The 20000-nt window shown below is 32.9% G+C and overlaps 1 protein-coding gene across 17 annotated transcripts in view; it reads left to right on the top strand.

The window, feature by feature from the left end:
- The window catches only part of LOC124953090 (tyrosine-protein phosphatase Lar), a 485939-nt gene that overhangs the window by 450866 nt on the left and 15073 nt on the right, over window positions 1-20000 (top strand). For 11 of the 17 annotated variants that reach the window (XM_047503993.1, XM_047503992.1, XM_047503990.1 and 8 more), the window contains 7 exons: window positions 374-649; window positions 1306-1590; window positions 4281-4304; window positions 5301-5401; window positions 5524-5853; window positions 6067-6217; window positions 8426-8722. In XM_047503993.1, coding sequence (XP_047359949.1) covers window positions 374-649; window positions 1306-1590; window positions 4281-4304; window positions 5301-5401; window positions 5524-5853; window positions 6067-6217; window positions 8426-8722 — 1464 coding nt within the window. The remainder of the gene's footprint in view (window positions 1-373; window positions 650-1305; window positions 1591-4280; window positions 4305-5300; window positions 5402-5523; window positions 5854-6066; window positions 6218-8425; window positions 8723-20000) is intronic. The other 6 variants (XM_047503988.1, XM_047503987.1, XM_047503997.1 and 3 more) reach the window with 4 other exon arrangements.

The raw sequence follows: 20000 nt of genomic DNA, 5'->3' as shown, positions 1-20000 counted from the left end.
TTTTCAACCCCTTTATTTGCGCGTTACAAGATTCTTTTAGCTACACGGATAAAAGATTCACAACTGCTCGAATAGCTTGAAAAAAAAAAAAAAAAAAAAAAAAAAATACGTCGGACGAGAAACAAGGGAAAAAAGGGAAAAAAGAAAGAAAGAAAAAACGGGATGGGGAGAAGGGTAAAAAAAAAAGAAAAAAAAAAAAAAAAAAAAAAAAGAGAAGGAATGAAAATACAAAAGCACCGTTGAAAATAACACAAACGATATTCAACAATGGTTAGAGAGAAAGAGAGAGATAGAGAGAGTGAATGAGTGAGTGAATGAGTGAGTGAGTTAGTGAGTGAGTTGACGGTTGATTAAAAATGTATTCTGCTTTTAGTTCGTCGCGTTGCCCCGAGCTTCTCGATACCACCGCCAACTCTGAGCGAGGTCACGCTAGGAGCATCATTGAATTTGAACTGCGTTGCTGTTGGTGCACCTATGCCGGTTGTACAATGGCGAAAATATCCAGCTACTGACATAACACCCGACGACAATCTACCAGTTGGAAAAAATGTTCTCTATCTTACGGACATACAAGAATCAGCTAATTATACTTGCACGGCGTCCAGTCCAATTGGTGTAATACACGCTACTTCTATGGTGAAAGTTCAATGTGCGTAAATAATGTTGAATATTAAAATATAACGATTACGTGTGTGTATATATATATATATATATCATTCTAACTAATGTTTAACGTCACTTTAAAATTCCACCAACCTTCGTGCGAGTAATCTCGTACTTTCTTCCTTACTTCAACACCCACCCTCATCCTCACACTACCTCCCCATCTTCAACCCCATCACCACTTCATGCTTATTATGGATCGCCTAATGTAAATCCCATCCATCATGGTGGCAATGCGTCCTTACGTTACTATAACACTGACGTCTATTTCTAACAACTAATTGATCGGCTTAAGATTCGAGGATTCGTACTTCTCTCTATTCGTCTCTCATTTTAGAGATAGATAGAAAGATAGATAGATAGACAGATTGATATATAGAGAATGGAAAGATACATACACACACACACACACACACACACACATATATATATATATAAATAATGTTTCTAATAGAATCATTAAACTATTTGATTATTAGATATTTATACAAAAAAATCTAATGACAAATGATCTCATTTGGATAATTCATTCAGGTTATTTAAAAAATTAATTATTTAAATAATTTGTTTATTTTATTTAACATTAGACGTAGCTTTAAATATTATCGTCTAATGTTTCTCGATTTGAAATGTTTTCTTTAGCACTTCCTGGTCCACCTGAAAACATTCAAGTGTCCGACATAACTGCAACATCCGTCAAACTGAGCTGGTCTTACAAGGGACCGGACGAGTTGCAATACTACGTAATCCAACACAAGCCTAAACAGGCTAATCAGCCGTTCACCGAGATTTCCGGTATCACAACGATGTATTACCACGTCAGAGGTCTTAGCCCTTACACCGAGTACGAGCTTTATGTGATAGCCGTGAACCACATAGGCCGTGGTCCCCCAAGTGCCCCGGTGACCGTCACCACTGGTGAAACAAGTCAGTATATATATATATATATATATATATAATACATATAAAAAAAAAAAAAAAAAAAAAAACAAGAGAAAACAAATATCATAATAATAAGCCATAATCGTAAATATTATCGTCGAGCGCTTTTTCCTTTTTTCTTTTTCTATTACATACATATGTTTACGTAACACATATCCATTCGTTCTCTCTCTTATTTCTTTGTTTCTTCCCTTATCTTTTTTTGTTTTTTTTTTTTTTTTTATTTTCATTAGCATACATATATTTAATAGAAACGAGCTTATTTCGAATCAAAATATTTAATTATCCATCATCTCTCGGCGTTCTCGTTTTTCTTTTTCTCGTTGGGTAAAGCAAAAAAAAAAAAAAAAAAAAAAAAAAAAAAAAAAAAGAAAAATGAAAAGAAAAAGGAAAAGAAAACAAAAATTGAGAAAGAGAAGAAAAAGAAACGAAAGGAAAAAATATATAAGACAAAATGAAATTAAAGAAAATTTCGTTAGAAACGAGAACGCGCGCGAGAGTGCGGGAGTGAGAAAGAAAAAAAGGAAAAAAGAAAAGAAAAGAAAAAAAAAAAAAATGACGAGAATTTCGTTTGGTTGTAAACAATTTTTTTTTCTTTTCTACTTCTCTCTCTTTTTTTTCTTCTTCTTCTTTTTTCTCTTTCCTTTTTTTCCTGCAAATCAAAATTTTAACAGAGCGAAATTCTCATCCTTCTGCCTAAAAGATAATTATACGTATGAGTGATTACAGCTAAAACAAGGCTTGAATAATTCACGTTTTCATTTTCGCACGTTCACGCGAGAACAAAACTCATATATAATTAAATATTATATATATATTATATATATATATATATATATATATATATATATATATATATATGTATATTTATTCATAAACGTACGCAGGTACGTATATCCCTTTTTATAAAGATATTATTATAAAGGAAAATATATATACACGCGCTTGTAAATATTACGATTATATACGTTCATACTTAAAAACATAAATATACACATATATATACATATAAATATATATATATATATATATATATATATATATATATAAAATGTACACATACATATCGTATGTACGTAATAACATGTACATACATACGTGCGTTCGACGATACAAAAAAAAAATCAAAACAAAAAGAAAAACGATAGAGAAACAGTAAAAAAAAAAAAAAAAAAAAAAAAAAAAAAAAAAGAAAAAAAATAAATGAAAAAACAGAAACTAAAGAAACGCTTCCCGATCGCGTCTCTCGCGCGAAAAATCATTGATATCTATTACGCAAAAAATTAATCGTCTTTACGGGAAAAGGCATGGGCTGTTTATAAGATTGGCGAAAAGGGAAGAAAAGGAAGAAAAGAAAAAGAAATTAAGAAAAAATCAAAAGAAAAAGAAAAAAAAAGAGAAAGAGAGAGAGAGAGAGAGAGAGAGAGAGAGAGGGAGAGAGAGAGTGTGTGTGTGTTTGTGAGAAAGAGAAAAAAGAGAAAAAGAACGGAGGAAAAAAAAGGATTTTGCACATTTTTTGCACGTAGCGTAGTGAAACTTTTTTGTCGTCGCGCTAGCGAACGAGAAAGAGAGCGAGGAAAAGAGAGAGAAAGAGAGAGAAATAAAGAAAAAAAAAAAAGAGAGAGAAAGAGAGAGAGAAGAAAAAGAATTTTGACAGATTTTTTGAGGGAAATTCTACCTTTTTTTCCATGCTGTCCCGCCGTGGACGCACGATTTGGTTCATGTAAGTGACAAGAACATTTTTTTCCACCTTTTTATCACCGACCACCACCACCACTGTCACCATCACCATCAACCATCACCAACTATACCTGCTCTCCCTTCTCTCTACGGCACTTCGTGTTAATTCGCCCGTACATTTTACGTGTGTAAGTTTTTGTCGGATCGTTTTGGCGCGTCGCGTTTAAACGTCTCGTACCGTTTCGTGATTTTTTTTACGTCTCTCTACTACCAATGTCATCATCGTTATCGCTATATCATCAACATCATTATCATCATCATTATCATCATCATCATCATCATCATCATCATCATCATCATCGTCATTATCATCATCATCGTCATCATCATCATTATCATCATCGTCATTGAAAATCACCGACATAACTTTCAACCCTCTCCTTCTCTTCGTATCTTTTTTTACGAAAGGTGTTGGACGAACGAGAAGGGGAGTGGATAAAAATAAAAAAGATAAAAAATAATAAAAAGAGAGAGAGAGAGAGAGAGAGAGAGAGAGAGAGAGAGAGATAAAGAGATTGTATGTGCGCGTGCGTGCGTGTGTGAGAGAGAAAGAAAGAGTGAGAGAGAAAGAGGAAGGGAGAAAAAAAAAATGTACGCTGAGAGACGTCACGCGAAATTGCACCTTCCCCCAACCGTATAATAGAGAGCACACTTCACATCCTGTGGAAAGACGAAAATATGTTTTAAACTCTTTTGATATACTTTGTATATGTATATATATATGTATATATATATATGTATATATGTCATTGTCTTTGTGTGTTTGTATTTGTGATAATGTTTGTTGTCATTTTTTCTTCCCCCCTCTTTTCACACTTTCGAACGATTCAATTTTTTTTTCCCGCCCCTCGTCTTTCCACATCACGATGTGCATCATGTATTAATGTACTTTGAGAATATTTATAATTAATCTATTGACGTTTCTTCCCTAATAGCGGAATCAACGAATGGAGGTGCCAGTAAGTGAAGAAATTATCTACTAAGTGTGCCGTAGTAACACATGGTGTTTTTGTTTTTCTTCTCGTTCTTTCCTTTTTTTTTTTTTACTTTATCTTCTTCTTCTTCTTCTTCTTCTTCTTCTTCTTCTTCTTCTTCTTCTTCTTCTTCTTCTTCTTCTTGTTTTTATTCATCTTACATCCCGTGTCCTGCCAATCTACCCTTCTCCCCAGTCTTACTTTTAAATATCATTTTCTCATCCCTTCAATCGTCTTTGTTGCCTTTCATTCTTTCTTTTTTTTTTCTTTTTCTTTCATATATATATATATATATATATATATATATATATATATATATATATGTTCTATTTTCAAATTAATTTGATTGATTATATCAGTAGAATCGGTAGATGAGCACATTTGTTCTTTTATTTTACATGGCTGTTCACAAAAAGCACATTATTTTCTCCCCCTTTTTCTTTTTATTTGTGTAGTTAATAATAATTATTTCATTTCTTATTATTTCTTAATTAAGCCGCGATCATTTTAGTGATTAGTGTGTCACAAGGGTGTATTTGTATATATTTGGTATTATTTTACACACGTAAATAAGTAATTCATTATCATCATCATCATCATCATCATCATTATTATCATCACCTCTCTCTCTATGTGTTTTATAAACTCTGATCGAATAGTAGAACATCTGTTTTTCTATTTGTAATTTTTAGTTTTGTTACTGACACCACACACGTTGAATCTATTTTGGATTAATTTAAGTTTTGGTAATTAGGGCTATTGTTTTTTTTTTTTTTTACACATTCATTATTCTCGCGTGACTAACAACAATCCCACGTGTGTCGATTATCATTTAATTTAATGATTGAGTATCATTCGGAAACAAAAAAAAAAAAAAAACAAGAAAAAAAAAGTCAAAGAGAATAGAATAAATAGATTAAAAAAAGAAAAGAAAAGAAAAAAAGAACAAACATTATTCATCTTAATTTTAATCATTTTTAGAACCGGGTACTGCGCCAAGGAAGGTTCAGGTCCGACCTTTGAGTTCCAGCACAATGGTTATACAATGGGACGAACCAGAAACACCTAATGGTCAAGTGACGGTAAATATTTATTAGATCATAGAAATATATATATATATATATATATATATATATATATATATATATATAATGGAGATAAATAATCTTTAACAATCGTGTGAAAATAATAATTTTCTTTACAGGGTTACAAGGTTTATTACACGATGGATCCGAATCAACCAATGGCGTCATGGCAATTTCAAATGGTCGACAACAGTCAGTTAACAACATTATCCGATTTGACACCTCACACGATATATACCATCCGGGTACAGGCACTTACAAGCGTTGGACCTGGCCCTTTAAGTGCGCCCATACAAATTAAAACGCAACAAGGGGTACCAAGTCAACCAGAGATGTTGACGGTTGTAGACGTTGGGGAGACCAAGGTGACGCTCCGTTGGAGCAAGCCAGCTCATAGCAGTGAGAATATTCTCAGCTATGAGCTTTATTGGAATGATACTTATGCGAAGGTAAATCGATTAAAATTTTTCTTTTGGTTTTCTTTTTTTTTCTTTTTTTTTTTTTTTTTCTTTTTTTCTCTCTTTCCAATCGAACGCTTATTCCAACCTATTAATATCTTTTCATTTTGATCTTTTCTTCTTCTTCTTCTTCTTCTTCTTCTTCTTCTTCTTCTTCTTCTTCTTCTTCTTCTTCTTCTTCTTCTTCTTTTTTGTTTCCCAAAGGAAAAACACCATCGGAGAATACCAGTGACCGAGAATTACACCTTGATCGGTCTCTACCCGAACACGCTTTATTACATCTGGTTAGCCGCTAGAAGTCAACGCGGGGAGGGTGCAACAACTATACCTTGTCCAGTTCGCACGAAACAGTACGGTAAGCAGAAAAAAAAAGTTTAACAAGGGCCCGAATCGAAATCAGTGAGTTCAAGCAGCGAGGAGTGCCATTTTGCATGTCCGATTTTCAATCGATCATCGCAGGAGGAATCCATATAGCGAACGAATTAATCGCGAATTGGGTTTCTCCTTGTACGATCGTAAAAAAATCGTATTGGCACGGCAGGTAGGAGGTGCTGTAGCGCTAGACGCTCCCGCAAAAGTAGCGTAAGCTATTATTATCTCTATTGATGCACAAAACCACCTTCTTTTTTCTATTATTCCAAAATTGTGACGAGTAATAATCGCTGTGTAAAGGAAAAAAAGCAAAAAGAAAAAAAGAGAAAAAAGACAAAACGCAAAATACAAAAAAAAAAAAAAAATTAATCGCATTCGAGTAAACAGGAAAAGTTTGGGAAAAAAAAAAATAAAAAAAAAATAAAAGAAGGATAAAAAAGTCAAAAGTAGAAAAAAGTTTAACAACGAGTGAGGAGGATTAAACGAGGTTGAAAAAAAAAAAGTAAAGTAAAGTAGAAAAAAATTAATAATAATAATAATAATAATAATAATAATAATAACAATAATTAAAAAGAAAAAAAAAATTTCGAAAAAAAAGCAAGTGCAAGGAACACGAAAAGAAAGACAGATAGAGTCGAGCTCCCCTTCGTTGAAAGGGGAGGATTCGTTTGACATTGAAAATATTATATACCAGAGAAAAGTATAAAATGAAAACGGGGAATGTAATAAAATACACTTATATGTTGCATATACGTATAAAGGAGGAGGGAGATAAGCAAGTTTTGGAAAAAAAAATAAAAAAAAAAAAAAAAATCAAACTTGAAGCGTGGGAGAGTGAGAATGACTGCATGCGTTGCAAATAAGAAAGCCGTTTTTGGATGCCACTTTATATATATCTATATATATATATACGTACATATCATATACATATAAATTGCACTAAGCACTTTGCATCGATATATGTGTGCATTTTGGGCACCTCTTTTTCATTCTCGATAACATATAATTTACGTCCGTTTTTTAATTTTTTTTTTTTTTCTCTCTCTACCTGGTACTTTCGTTCCCACGTAAAAATTTATTATCAATTAATATATATATATATATATATTAATAACCGTATATAATAATAACAACAATAATATATATATATATATATATAAGTACGTCGTTGATTCGACGCGTCCCCCCCCCCTTTTTTTTTTGCCTTTTTTTCCCCCTTAGAAAAAAGAAAATGATTTTCTTTTTTCTTCTTTTTTTTTTTTTGGTGGCGTTCGAATTTAACGACGTTGGTCGAAATGCGAAATCATTCAGGGAGAAGATTTCACAATCTAATCACGTAATCTTTTCGACTGTTCAAGGATCGATTGTAATGACATTTCTTTTTTTTTTTTTCTTCTTTTTTTTCCTTTTCCTTTTTTTTTCTATTCTTCTTTATTCTACTACTACTACTACTTCTTCTTCTTCTTCTTCTTCTTCTTCTTCTTCTTCTTCTTCTTCTTCTTCTTCTTCTTCTTCTTCTTCTTCTTATATGTTTTTTTTGTTCTTCTCCGAGCCACTTTCTCCGTTTAATAATATCTCGTACTCCCCAACCCCCTTCCTCCCCCTTCAAGGCCCGATCGTTCAAGATACCATCATCATTTTTCGTTTTACGGGTATTCCTTCGAGCGACGATTACGATCGAACGCATGCTGACCTTCGAATTATTCGAGTCGAATCCCCGTCAAGATCATCGTTGATATCGGTCTCTCGATTTACTTGTACATCGTCTGTCCCTCCCCGCCCTGTCCCCACCTACCTCATCCCGTTATCACCCCAAAGCCTTGATCTTTATCGATTTCTATTTAATTTCCCTTCCTTGTTTTCTTTTTCTTCAATTTCTTTTTCTTTTCTTTTTCCTTTATTTTCTTCTTCTTCTTCTTCTTCTTTTGTCGAAAAAAAGCAAAGGACACCATCGATGACCTTGACGTGTGAATTTCTCCTCTCCCAAAATTCGAAATTCTTGATACTTGCCGATCGGTCGGTAATCGTCGACGAGAAAAAAAAAAAAAAAAAAAAAAAAAAAAAGAAAGGGAAAAAAAAAGAGAAAAAGAAAAAAAAGAGTTGAAAAGAAAAAAAAAAAAAAAAGAAAAAAAGAAAAAACAAATCCAATTTTGAGTTTTTTTTCCTATCCGTATAATCGAGTTTTATATAGTACCCGGGGCTCCGCCTCGCAATGTAACCGGCCAAGCGATCAGCCCGACCTCCATATTGGTAACATGGGAACCCCCACCTGCCGAACGCTCCAACGGGAGGATATCTTACTACAGACTACAAGTCGTCGAGAGCGGACGCTCCGATTCCGAGGCGAAGGTTATCAAACTGAATCAGACGCGATTCGTCTTGGACGAGCTCAAAAAGTGGACCGAGTATCGGATCTGGGTATTGGCGGGGACCAGCGTAGGTGATGGGCCCCCGAGTTATCCTATCTCGGTCAGAACTCATGAGGACGGTATGTATCATTGATACTGACTGATCGTCTCTCTCTTTTTTCGTTGATTTTCTTTATCTTGTCTTTTTTTTTCTCTTTTTTTTTTTTTTTTTTTTTTTTTTTTTTTTTTTTTTTCTACCTCCCGCCATTTTTACAATGTAACCCATTTCTTCGTTTATATCGACGATATTTAAGTGAATACGTTCGCGCGAATCTTCGACGTGGTGGTAGTGATGATGATAATAAGTCGGATTAATATTATCCCCGGATTCTCTTGAATTTTTCTTCTCCTTTTTAAGTGTTTCTTTTTTTTTTTTTTTTTTTTTTTCTTTTGTCGTATTTTGTCTTTTTTCTTCCCTCTTATTGTTTCGTTCTATCTCTCTCGATCACGAAAGTCGTCGCGTCGATCGTTTTAATCGACGTTAATTCGTCATTAGAGATTAATCGTGTGTGATATTGTAAACGTGGGATCGCTCGAATTTTTGTTTTTCTTTTCTTTCCTGTTCTCCTTTTTTTTTTTTTCTTCTTTTTTCTTTTTTCTTGTTCAGTTCCTTTCTTTTTTTCTTTTTTGCGCGTCGCATCATCGGACGAGTACACCACCACGCGCGAAAATTTCGCGCGACACGCGTCGCCGATATAACGAGGATAAATAGATATCTCTTGCGCAGGCGATGCCGAGCAAGAGCCAAAAATATAAAAGCCCGCCAAAAGTGTCACGTTAAATCGCGATGATAATTATTTGCGTTCGTTTAAATTTAATATTCCAGTGCGGCTTGCTACGACACGTCGTACTTCTTACCGATGAATATATATATATAAATCAATAAGAGTATTATTCACGCGATAACGTTTAAATAATAATAATAATAACAATAATAATAATAATAATAATAATTAAAAGAAATGTCGAATCGGTATTTAACGTATTAATTGTAGTAAATAAATACTTTCGATTTCAGATAAACGGGTATCGTCTATATCTTCGATAATAATCCTACATCATTTCTATCTCCTATAACAAAACTCTTCGATCCGCCTTAATCAAATCAAAATATCACCTATCCAACATAAACCAACCGATACTTCTTCTACATCTATTTCTATTTCTATTTCTACTTTTTATAATACTTCTTCTTCTTATTATTATTATTGTTCTTAGTAAAACCTTACTACCCTCAACCACCCCTCCGCCCTCGCTGCCCCAACCCATCCCCATACTCCACCCGATTTGCGATTTGTGTTATATTCTTCTCTATGTCGTTTATATACATATATACATATATATATATATATATATCTATATATATATATACATGTATATGGATATATATATATATATATATACATATATATTTTCTCCATGTTTTTCTATCTCTTTACAATATATAATATACAGGATATGATAGTTGTCGTAGCGTTATCGATAAACGGGATATCTTTTCACGGAGATTGATTGATTGTTCGATTAATTAATTATTAATTAATAATAATAATACAAATTATGGACCATGAAAATGAATTTCATCGATATTCTTCAATGTAAAAGATTATTATAAATTTGTAAATAATATTGATGCATCGTGGTATTCGATGAGAAGAAAGGAGAAAAAAGAAAACGAAGAAAAAACTAATTAAGAACAGATTTTATTATACAAAATTGACTTTGCAACTAATTTAATGGAAAAAATTTCGCTAATAAAATTCATGGAAATGGGAAGAAAATTTTAAACGATAAGATTTTATCTTGTTCTTTTCTAATCATTAAACGATATCATTTATACATATATAATACGTCGATTTCTATTATATATATTTGTAAATTTATTTATACGAAAAAAGGTGATTTGATTTAGTGAAAAAATAAAATGTCACATTAACGTGAAAAAATTAGCCTCGTTTGTCCGATTACACTACGATTGCAATAGTATCCTGTACATATATATATATTATATATATATATATATATATCATTTACTTACCATGCTAAGGCTTTTTATTTACATCACGCTACTTTTTTCCTTTAAGTTCCGACAATATTATTCTCAATATTAATGCAAAGTAAAAGACACGAAAAGAGAAAGAAAGAAATGCAAAGAGGAAAAAAAAGTAATAATAATAATAATAAATAAATAAATAAATAAGTTAAAAGTAAACAAAAGAGCAGGCGAAAAAAAATATATATACATATATACAAATATATATATGTATATATATGTATATATATGTTTCTATTGATATCGAGTCAACCACATCGAGTAAAAAGAAAAGAAAAAAAAGAAAAAGAAAAAGAAAAAGAAAAAACAAAAAAAAGAACGTAGGAGGGGGAAAAGAGGACTTGGCGTCCTTTGGTAATTTTTTTTTCTTTTTTTTTTTTTTTTTTTTTTTCATATACATATATATATATATATATTTTTTGTCTCATCTTTTTTTTTTTGCATCTACATCAGACTCCTCCTATCTGTTAAATCTTGTTTTTCATTTTCGACACTCTCTCTTTTTTCTTTTCCTTTTCTTTTTTTTTTTTTTTTTTTTTTTTTTTTTTTTTTTTTTCGTTCTCATTTTTCCTTTTCCTTTTATTCTTTATGGTTTCTCTTTCTCTCTCTCTCTCTCTCTCTCTCTCTCTGTCTTTTTTCACTCTTTCACTCTCTCTTTCACTCTTTCACTCTCTCTTTCTCTCTTTCTATCTGTCTCTTTCTTTTTCTCTTCCACTCTATTTTTGTTGCGCGAACTAAAGTTTTGAACGTGCACAAATTTTTCGACTTTTCCTGCCTGTCCTTTACACGCTCGTCCCCTTCCCCTCGCTCTCTCACCCGTTCCCAGAAAAAAAAGCTAAATCCCTTTTCACATACATTTACATACTCAGGCACGCACACATGCACACGGACATACACACACGAACATACACACACGAACATACACACACGAACATACACACATGAACATATACACACGGACATACACATACGGACAGACGGACATACATGAACATACATAGATCACACGTCATACATACATAGAACATAGATATAAACACAAATAAACACATATTCTATCTCTCTCTCTCTCTCTCTCTCTCTCTTTCTCTCTCTCTCTGTTTCTCTCTGTCTCTCTCTATCTCTATATAATACTCGCGCCCTTTTCCTTCTTCGCAATCCTATTTTTTACAATCGGATCTATCGCGGCATCTAAAGCGGTATGCGTGTTCACCCGAAGCTCTATATGTTGGCCCTACTTTTTTGGCTGGCGAGATTTTATATTTTTGGAATTTTTGCGGCAACATATCTTCCTGTCAATTCCTCTTTTCTCGTCCCTTCCCGCCTCACTTCAATCCCCCCCCCCCCCACCACCACCACCACCACTCACCTGCCCGCGCCCGCTCCAGCCCTTCTCACGAAAAAATAAAAAAGATGAAAAAAAAAAAAAATGGGAAAAGAAAAACTCCCCTCATGTAATCCTTAAGCCCGTTTCGTTTTTGATTAAAAACGAAAGGAAAAAAAAAAAAAGAGAGAAAAAATTTATAAGATTTATCCATAACCTTTCAAATATTTTATACTCCGTTCCCATTCAAAGCCATCCAACCACGCTCACTCAACACCCACCCCTCCATTCCCTCCCTAACTATTGCCAACTAGTGTGTCCCAAAAGATTTTTTCCAGGTGCACGCAGCCATACGGATTTTTCAGAAGCTGATAAACAATTTTTGAATTCAGCTGTGTTCTTTAAGCGTAAAACATATGAAAAAGAACAAAATATTTTACAACCCCTCTATTTTACATTTTTTACAGGGCCTAATAACTCTCTCTTTGTTCGTTGCCGTTGGTTTTTCCACCCCCTTAAACCCCCTTTTAATCAAAGAACCCAAACATCCCTCTCTGATCGATTAATTCATTGTATATTGTTTGAGATATATATGGAAATAATTGATTAATGATAAGAGGAAATTTTTAATCGAAAAAAGGAAAAAAAAAATGCGAAGGGGAAAAAAAAGAGAAAAAAAAAAAAAGAAAAAGAAAAAATAAACACCGAGCATTCTTTTTTCACGAAAAAAAAAAAAAAAAAAAAAAAAAAAAAAAATAAAAGAAAAAAAATACTGAGGAGTAAGAGAACATTTTTTTGGAGAACAAAAGAAAAAAAAAAGAATGAAAAAAGAAAAAAGAAAAAAAAAAAGAAAAAGTAAACGGAACGGAAAAAAAAAGAACGAGAAGCAAAACGGAAAAAAAAAAAAAATAAATAAATAAATAAAAGAAAAGAATAGAAAAGAAAAGAAAATAGGAAACACTTTTGGACCTTAAAACAATTTTCACAGACTTAATAATCTTCTATGGACTAACTTACTTTAATTGTTATACTCATTCACGTGTTTTTTGTCTTTCCTTTTTAAAGCATTTGCAGGAGGATGATCCAGGTTTTGAACACAGCTAGTCATTAAGATTTATATCACACTCTATAACGTAATATTACAAGTTACCTACTGATATGTACTCACTTATTACACTCAGTGTTATATTTCTGATGGTTAACGTGATTACGTCAGTAAAAGGATGTTTCGTTTTTATAATTTTAGTTCATTGAACTCTCTTGCCACGTGTTATGACGTATAGAAAGCAAGGCTGAACGTTCGCGTATGCCGTTGCACACAGATCTCGTGTCGTAATTTCTTTTTCTTCCGTAATTTTTTTTTTTTTCTGTTTTTTCTTTCTCTCTTTTTTCTTTTTTCTTTTTTCTCTATATCAAGATGAAACATAATGGATTTCTAAGTATTACATACACATGCATATACATATATATATATATATATATGTGTGTGTGTGTGTGTGTGTGTGTGTAATACCTAGATACACGCGCACAAAGAAATGTTATTCGCGAAGGAGAATGTGCAACGGCTACGTTTTCGAACTACAGCCTGCGAAGTGAAATGCTTACATATACGCATATATATACATATATAAATCATTGTTCGAAAGAAGTTAAAAAAAGTATTAAAAAGAAAAGAAAAAAAAAAAAAAACAAAAAAAAGAAAAAAAAACAAAAAAAAAAAGGAAAAGGAAAGAAAAATAATAATAATAATTATTATTGTAATAATTAAATGTCAGAAGAATGTTGTCTACGTAGAGATATTGATCGTAGGAACGATATGAGAGAAAGGGAAAAGCAAAAAAAAAAAAAAAAGGAAAAGAAAAAAGAAGCACATACCAATCACACGTACCCGCATAAACAATTATATATGTATATGTATGTATATATGTTGGTATGAGAACCGCACTTTTTTTCACTATATATATATTTCACACATATACACAGACATATATATATATATATATTTCTATATCTCTGATATATCTAAGGCTCTTCTGTCTTTAGTTGAGATTTAGTTTTACCTATCGTTTGCACATGTTTAGAGCATGCCTTCGTTTGTTTAAAAATCCCCTTCGACTTTTCCCCCTAGTTTCTCATATCCTTCACAAGGAAAAAAAAAAAAAAAAAAAAAAAAGAAAAAAAACACACATACACACACTCCCCACCGTCGTTCCCAGTCCCATCACCTAGAAAAATAACATCCAACAAAAAAAATGAAAAAAACAAAAAAAAAATATATGAATACAACCACAGTCCACTGAATGACCGACCGAATCACCGATCCTCCATCGAACATCCGCCTATCTTTTTCGAGAGAAAGGAAAAAGATAAAAGCAAAACAAAACAAAAAAATAAACCAAAAATCATTGATCCCAAAAGTCATTGATCCAAAAAAAGAAAAAAAATACTTCGTCACCAAAACCATCTCCGTCCAACCTCGAGAACAAAAAGGAAAAAGAAAATGAAAAAAAAAAAAAAAAAGAAAAGAAAAAAAAAAAAAAAAAAAAACCAAAGAAACAAAAAAAGAACAGAACCAGGAAAGGTCGCTGAGTAACGTCGAGTCTGCGAAGCCATTATCCTTCATCTCTTTATCTCTCTCTCTCTCTATCTCTCTCTCTCTCTTTCTATCTCTCACCCTTTCCCTGTCCCTCTCTCTCTTTCTCTCTCTCTCTCCGGCCCACCCCTTCCCTCTAACCCTCCTTTTCTCTCTATCTCTATATATCTATCTATCTTTTTCTCTTTCCCTATGAATGGCATGCCGATGCACGAGACGATTTTGCTTTTTGATTTCTAAATCCCAATCCTCTCGATCCCCCTCTTCCACTCCTTCCTCCTTCCTCCTCCTCCTCCTCCTCCTCCTCCTCCTCCTCCTCCTCCTCCTCCTCCTTCCAACCCCCTTACACCGTACCACGTCCCGTCTCCATCCCGTACCCATCCCTCTCCAAATGATGAAAGCTTCTCGACGCCATCATGATCGATGGAGGAGGTCTTCGATGCTCGAGCCCGCATGTCGAACGTTTTTTCATCCCCTTCCCTCCCCCCCCGCTCCCGATTTCCCCTTCATCCTACCAAACCTTCTCCCTTCGACCCATAAATACCCGTTCCCCATACTTCTTAATCAAGAACAGTCCGATGCACGTTTCGATTTAACCTGCAATACCAATCCTAGAGATATTGAGAAAGAAAAAGTAATGGAGATGTCGGATAGAGAAAGAATGAGATCGACGAAAGATACGACTCACATTATATAACACATATATATATATATTTATTTATTTATTTATTTATTTATTTATATATTCTATGAAAGAATATTTCGAAAGGATTCGTAAAGAAGAAATTTTTGAACGATTAAAATTTATAATTGAAGAAGAACATGACAGAGAGGAAGGTCGTAGGGAAGTCATGGTTGAATGAGGGTAAAAAAAGAAGAAGAAGAAGGAAAGAATAAAAAAAGATTGAAAAGAGAGAGAGAAAAGAGAAAAAAGACAAAAGAAAAAAAAAAGAAGGAAAAAAGAGAAAAAGAGAAAGAGAAGAAAAAGAAAAAGAAAAAAGAAGTCGTACCTTCGTCCTCGTCGTCTCTAACGATCTTTCTATCCCTCTTTCTCTCTCTCTCTCTCTCTCTCCCTCTCTCCCTCTCTATCGTTCTCCTTCTATTTTCAACAAATTCACTCACAAAGATCCACTTTCGTTTTAGCCAACATCACACAACCCCCCTGTGATCTCCTTCCTCGAACCTCTTCAACCTCAGTTCCCAACGAGTAACCACTCCTCCTCCTCCTCCTACTCCTCACCTTCCCTCTCCATCTCTCTCTCTCTCTCTTTCTCTCACACTCTCTTTATCTTTCTATTGTCCTTGCGTGGGACCAAACACAATCCTTTTCCATGTTCAACGAGGACAGAAAATCTCCGTTAACCAAAGTACACCAAAATCTTCCGCAGAGTCGGCGTTGCTAGATGCGACGATAAAAGACATATATATATATATATATATATTATATATTATATATTATATATTATATATATATATATATATGTACATATAAAAAGCACTGCTGAAAGCACCCTGCCGTGTAAGCTCGCACATTGTCAAGCACAGGCTATTAAAAAATTTTCTCTCTCACCACTGTATATTTCTTATATATCTATATGTCCACACGCGTAAATATTATTGCCTATATATATATATCTTTGCTATTATTACGTCACCACGTCACTATATTTATTATATTAGCACTATTGTTATTATATATTATATCACTTATATTATCGTCACCGCTACTGTATTAGATCGTGTCGTGTGTGTATTTTATTCAAATATTAGAATCGGCACCACCTGCTAATAATAATAATAATAATAATAATAAAAATAATAATAATAATAATAATAGTAATAATAATAATAATAATAATAACAACCATAACAATGATAATAATAACAATTGGGCCAACGAGAAAATTGATATTTTCCAAACTAAGTAAGGAAAGAAAATTTACAACATGAAAAAATGGTAAAGGAAAAATAATCACTTCTTCACGCGGGCACCGTGTTTTCTTTTTTTTGTATGTCTCGCACCCCACCACGCACGCATATACACGTAGGAGCCGTGTGTGAGAAGTTGTGACGCCTAAAATAAATAAAAAGAAATAATAATAAATATGCGTGCACGCGCTCGCTCGCTAACTTACCAGCGCGTTACATTGCATAATGTAAGATAGAAAGAAAGTAAGAAAAAGTTGAAAAAGTAATCAAGAAAGAAAGAAGTCGATCGCTGTAGAGTGCAACAACGTTGTTTTATTTTCACTCTCTCTCTCTCTCTCTCTCTCTCTCTCTTTATCTGAAAAAAAAAAAAAAAAACGGAAGAAAAAAAAGAAAAATGAAACAATAAAAAGGAAAAAAAGGTTAACATCCTGTAATTAATTATAAACCATCGTGACTTTTATTAAACTCTAATTGCGGTTGTCACGGTTGGATTACAACAGTTCTCTCTCTCTCTCTCTCTCTCTATCTCGTTGTAATCCATTTATTATCGGCGATAAAAGCTCGGTAAACCACAAAGCATTCGCATCGTCATTGTCATTCATGAGACTCACCATGGGTGAACGCCATTTCTTCGTCAATTTGTTTGTAATAAAATGTAGATAAATTGTAGAACGAACGGTCCAAGCACTTTTTCTCGTTCATTTTTATGATTTCAACGATTGAATGTCCATTCCCAGATGGACGAAGGACTTTCGATTAAAAAGGGGAAAAAAAAGAAGAAAAAAAAAAAAAAAAAGAAGAAAGAAAGAATAAAAAAAATCATTCAACGTTGAAATCTCGTATCCACGCTTGCAAGAGAGAAAGAGAGAAAGAGAGAGAGAGAGAGAGAGAGAGGACGCGTACAGAAAAAAAAAAATATTTCGATTAAAAAAAAAATTCGATTAGCCAAAAAGTGATCGTAGGACATCTAATTCATTCGATTGCAACAAAATGCTTTTACTTTACATGCGATCGATCGATAACTATACTCTTTCATATTTTCCATTCATTTTTCTCAAGTAAATGTTTGTAAAAACGTATGTGCGCGAGTTAATAAAATATAAAAACATAGAAAGATGGAAGATGAAAAACTTGTGCTCTTGGTATTGCATGCGCGCGCGCGCATACGTACATACATACATACAAGTAAACAAGTAAAGCAAGCACAGGCGCTCATTCACTTACTCACATACGGCTATATACATATATATATATATATGCGCACGGAATATTCACCGAGCATAAGAGCACTTTCGCGATACTTGGAGTGTATATGATTGTTACGTGAACGATACGATATCGTGGCCGAGCACCAGAGCACTAAAAAGCACACCCTCGAAAAAAGCAGCAGCACAAGCCAGCAATTTCTTAAACCCCCGTTCGTTCGCAAGAAACCAACCCCGCCCCTCACTAATACTATTACTATTCACTACTACTACTATACTGTCGTATGAGTGATAACGACGAAATCCTGTCGATTGATTTTTACTTTTTAACGAATTAAATACGTAAACTTACCGTAAAATATATATATATATATATAATTACGTTTAATTTTATAATTACGTTTGTTATATATATATATATACACATATATATGTTCTCGATTAAAATGTTTTCAATTATGTCCTATCTACGTAATCAATGTCTCTATTATTAAAAGATCTATATCGACATGATTTTGATCGTGCGTTGTGCCTGTGTGAATGTGAAAGCGTGATTGAGAATAAAAGTGATACAGGATGCAAGGGAAGGACTACGCGAACGGTTCGTATATACGATACGGGAGATAATTTTTGTGATTGAATGGGGGAACTAAAAAAAAAAAAAAAAAAAGAGTAGAAAAAAAAAAGAAAAAAAAAACGAACAAAAAAAAAAATACGAGAGAAACAATAACGTAGAGAAAGCTATTGTCGGTTACACCGGGAGGGGGCGGGAATGGGCGAGGGTGGAGGGGAGGGAGGGGGGGGGGGTAATGACGGACGGTGTCGTCTAAATTTTAAATATTTAAAAAACAAAAAAAAACGAAGATAGAAGAACGAAGGAAAAAAATCGTGACGGGAATCCAAAAGAGAAAAGAAACGAGTGAAAAATACCGATAGACAATCTGGGCTCCTCGTCGGGTGGCGGGAGGGGGGAGGATGGGCGAGGGATTGAATTCTCGCGCGCGAGCAGAAAAAACAAACAAAAAAAATATATATATAAAAATAAACCCTCTCTACGCGTTTCATCAAACGTCGCGCGTCTTTCACTTTGATTTTCTTCGAGGAAAAATGATCAAAGGGAACAGAAAAAAAAAAAAAAAAAAAAAAAAAAAAGAAAAGATAAAAAAAACAAAAGAAACGGAATAGGAAAAAGGAAGAGTTTAAAAAAAATTATATCCAACGAATTGAACGGGAAGAAAGTGTAGATAAAAAAAAAAAAAAAGAAAAAAGAAAAAGGAGAAAAAATAAATTAAAAGAAAAGAAAATAAGGAAAAAACGAAAAGAAAAAAAAGAAAACTTAAAAAAGAACAATTAGGGTGATCTTTTCGATACATTTGAATACCAATATTACGTGACGATACTTCGTAGTATTTTCTTTTTTTTTTTTTTTTTTTTTTTTTTTTTTTTTTTTTTTTTTTTTTTTTTTTCTTTTTTTTTTCCTTACAAGGGAGAACATCCTCCTATTCGTTCGTTAGCAATTTTATAACTTGTCTATAATGAGAGAGTAAATCAGCCACAAATGCAATTAATGAAAAAAGATTTTTTATTATTCTTTTATTTCATTCATTCATTCATTCATTTATTTATTTGTTTACTTAATTATTTCTTTTTTCTTTTTTTATTTCATTGCCTCTCGTTACTCGGCTTACGTAACGCGAATTTATTTATTTTTAAGATAAATAAAGAAGCAAAAATGAAAGAGAGAGAGAGAGAGAGAGAGAGAGAGGGCGCAGGAAGAAAGGGAGAGAAAGAGAGAAAACTGAAAGGACGTAGGAAGAAAGAAAGAGAGAGAGGGAGAGAGAGAGAAAGAAAGTTAGAATTTTTGACATTGAAAAATATAAAAACCTCTCTACTCTCTTTTTTTCCCTACATTTTCGAGTTATATAAATAACGAATAACCTATTCGCGGCACTTGTATTCTCTTATTTACATATACATATATAAATATATATATATGTATTATACATACACATGTATGTACGATATATGCATCGTTATAATTAATAATTTGCTCTCGTTTGTATTATAATTTTCATTGAAATAATTAACTACCGTTCGTTTCGATATGGTTTTTCTCGGCTTTATTTGAAAGCTATGCTGTAATTGCAGCTAGTTCTTTATTTTCTCTCTTTTTTCGTTCTATTATTATTATTATTATTATTATTATTATTATTATTATTATTATTATTATTATTATTATCGTTATTATTATTTA

The sequence above is a fragment of the Vespa velutina genome, chromosome 11 (genome assembly GCF_912470025.1).
Source record: "Vespa velutina chromosome 11, iVesVel2.1, whole genome shotgun sequence".
Classification (NCBI taxonomy): Eukaryota; Metazoa; Arthropoda; class Insecta; order Hymenoptera; family Vespidae; genus Vespa; species Vespa velutina.
This window is presented reverse-complemented; position numbering and strand designations above follow the sequence as displayed.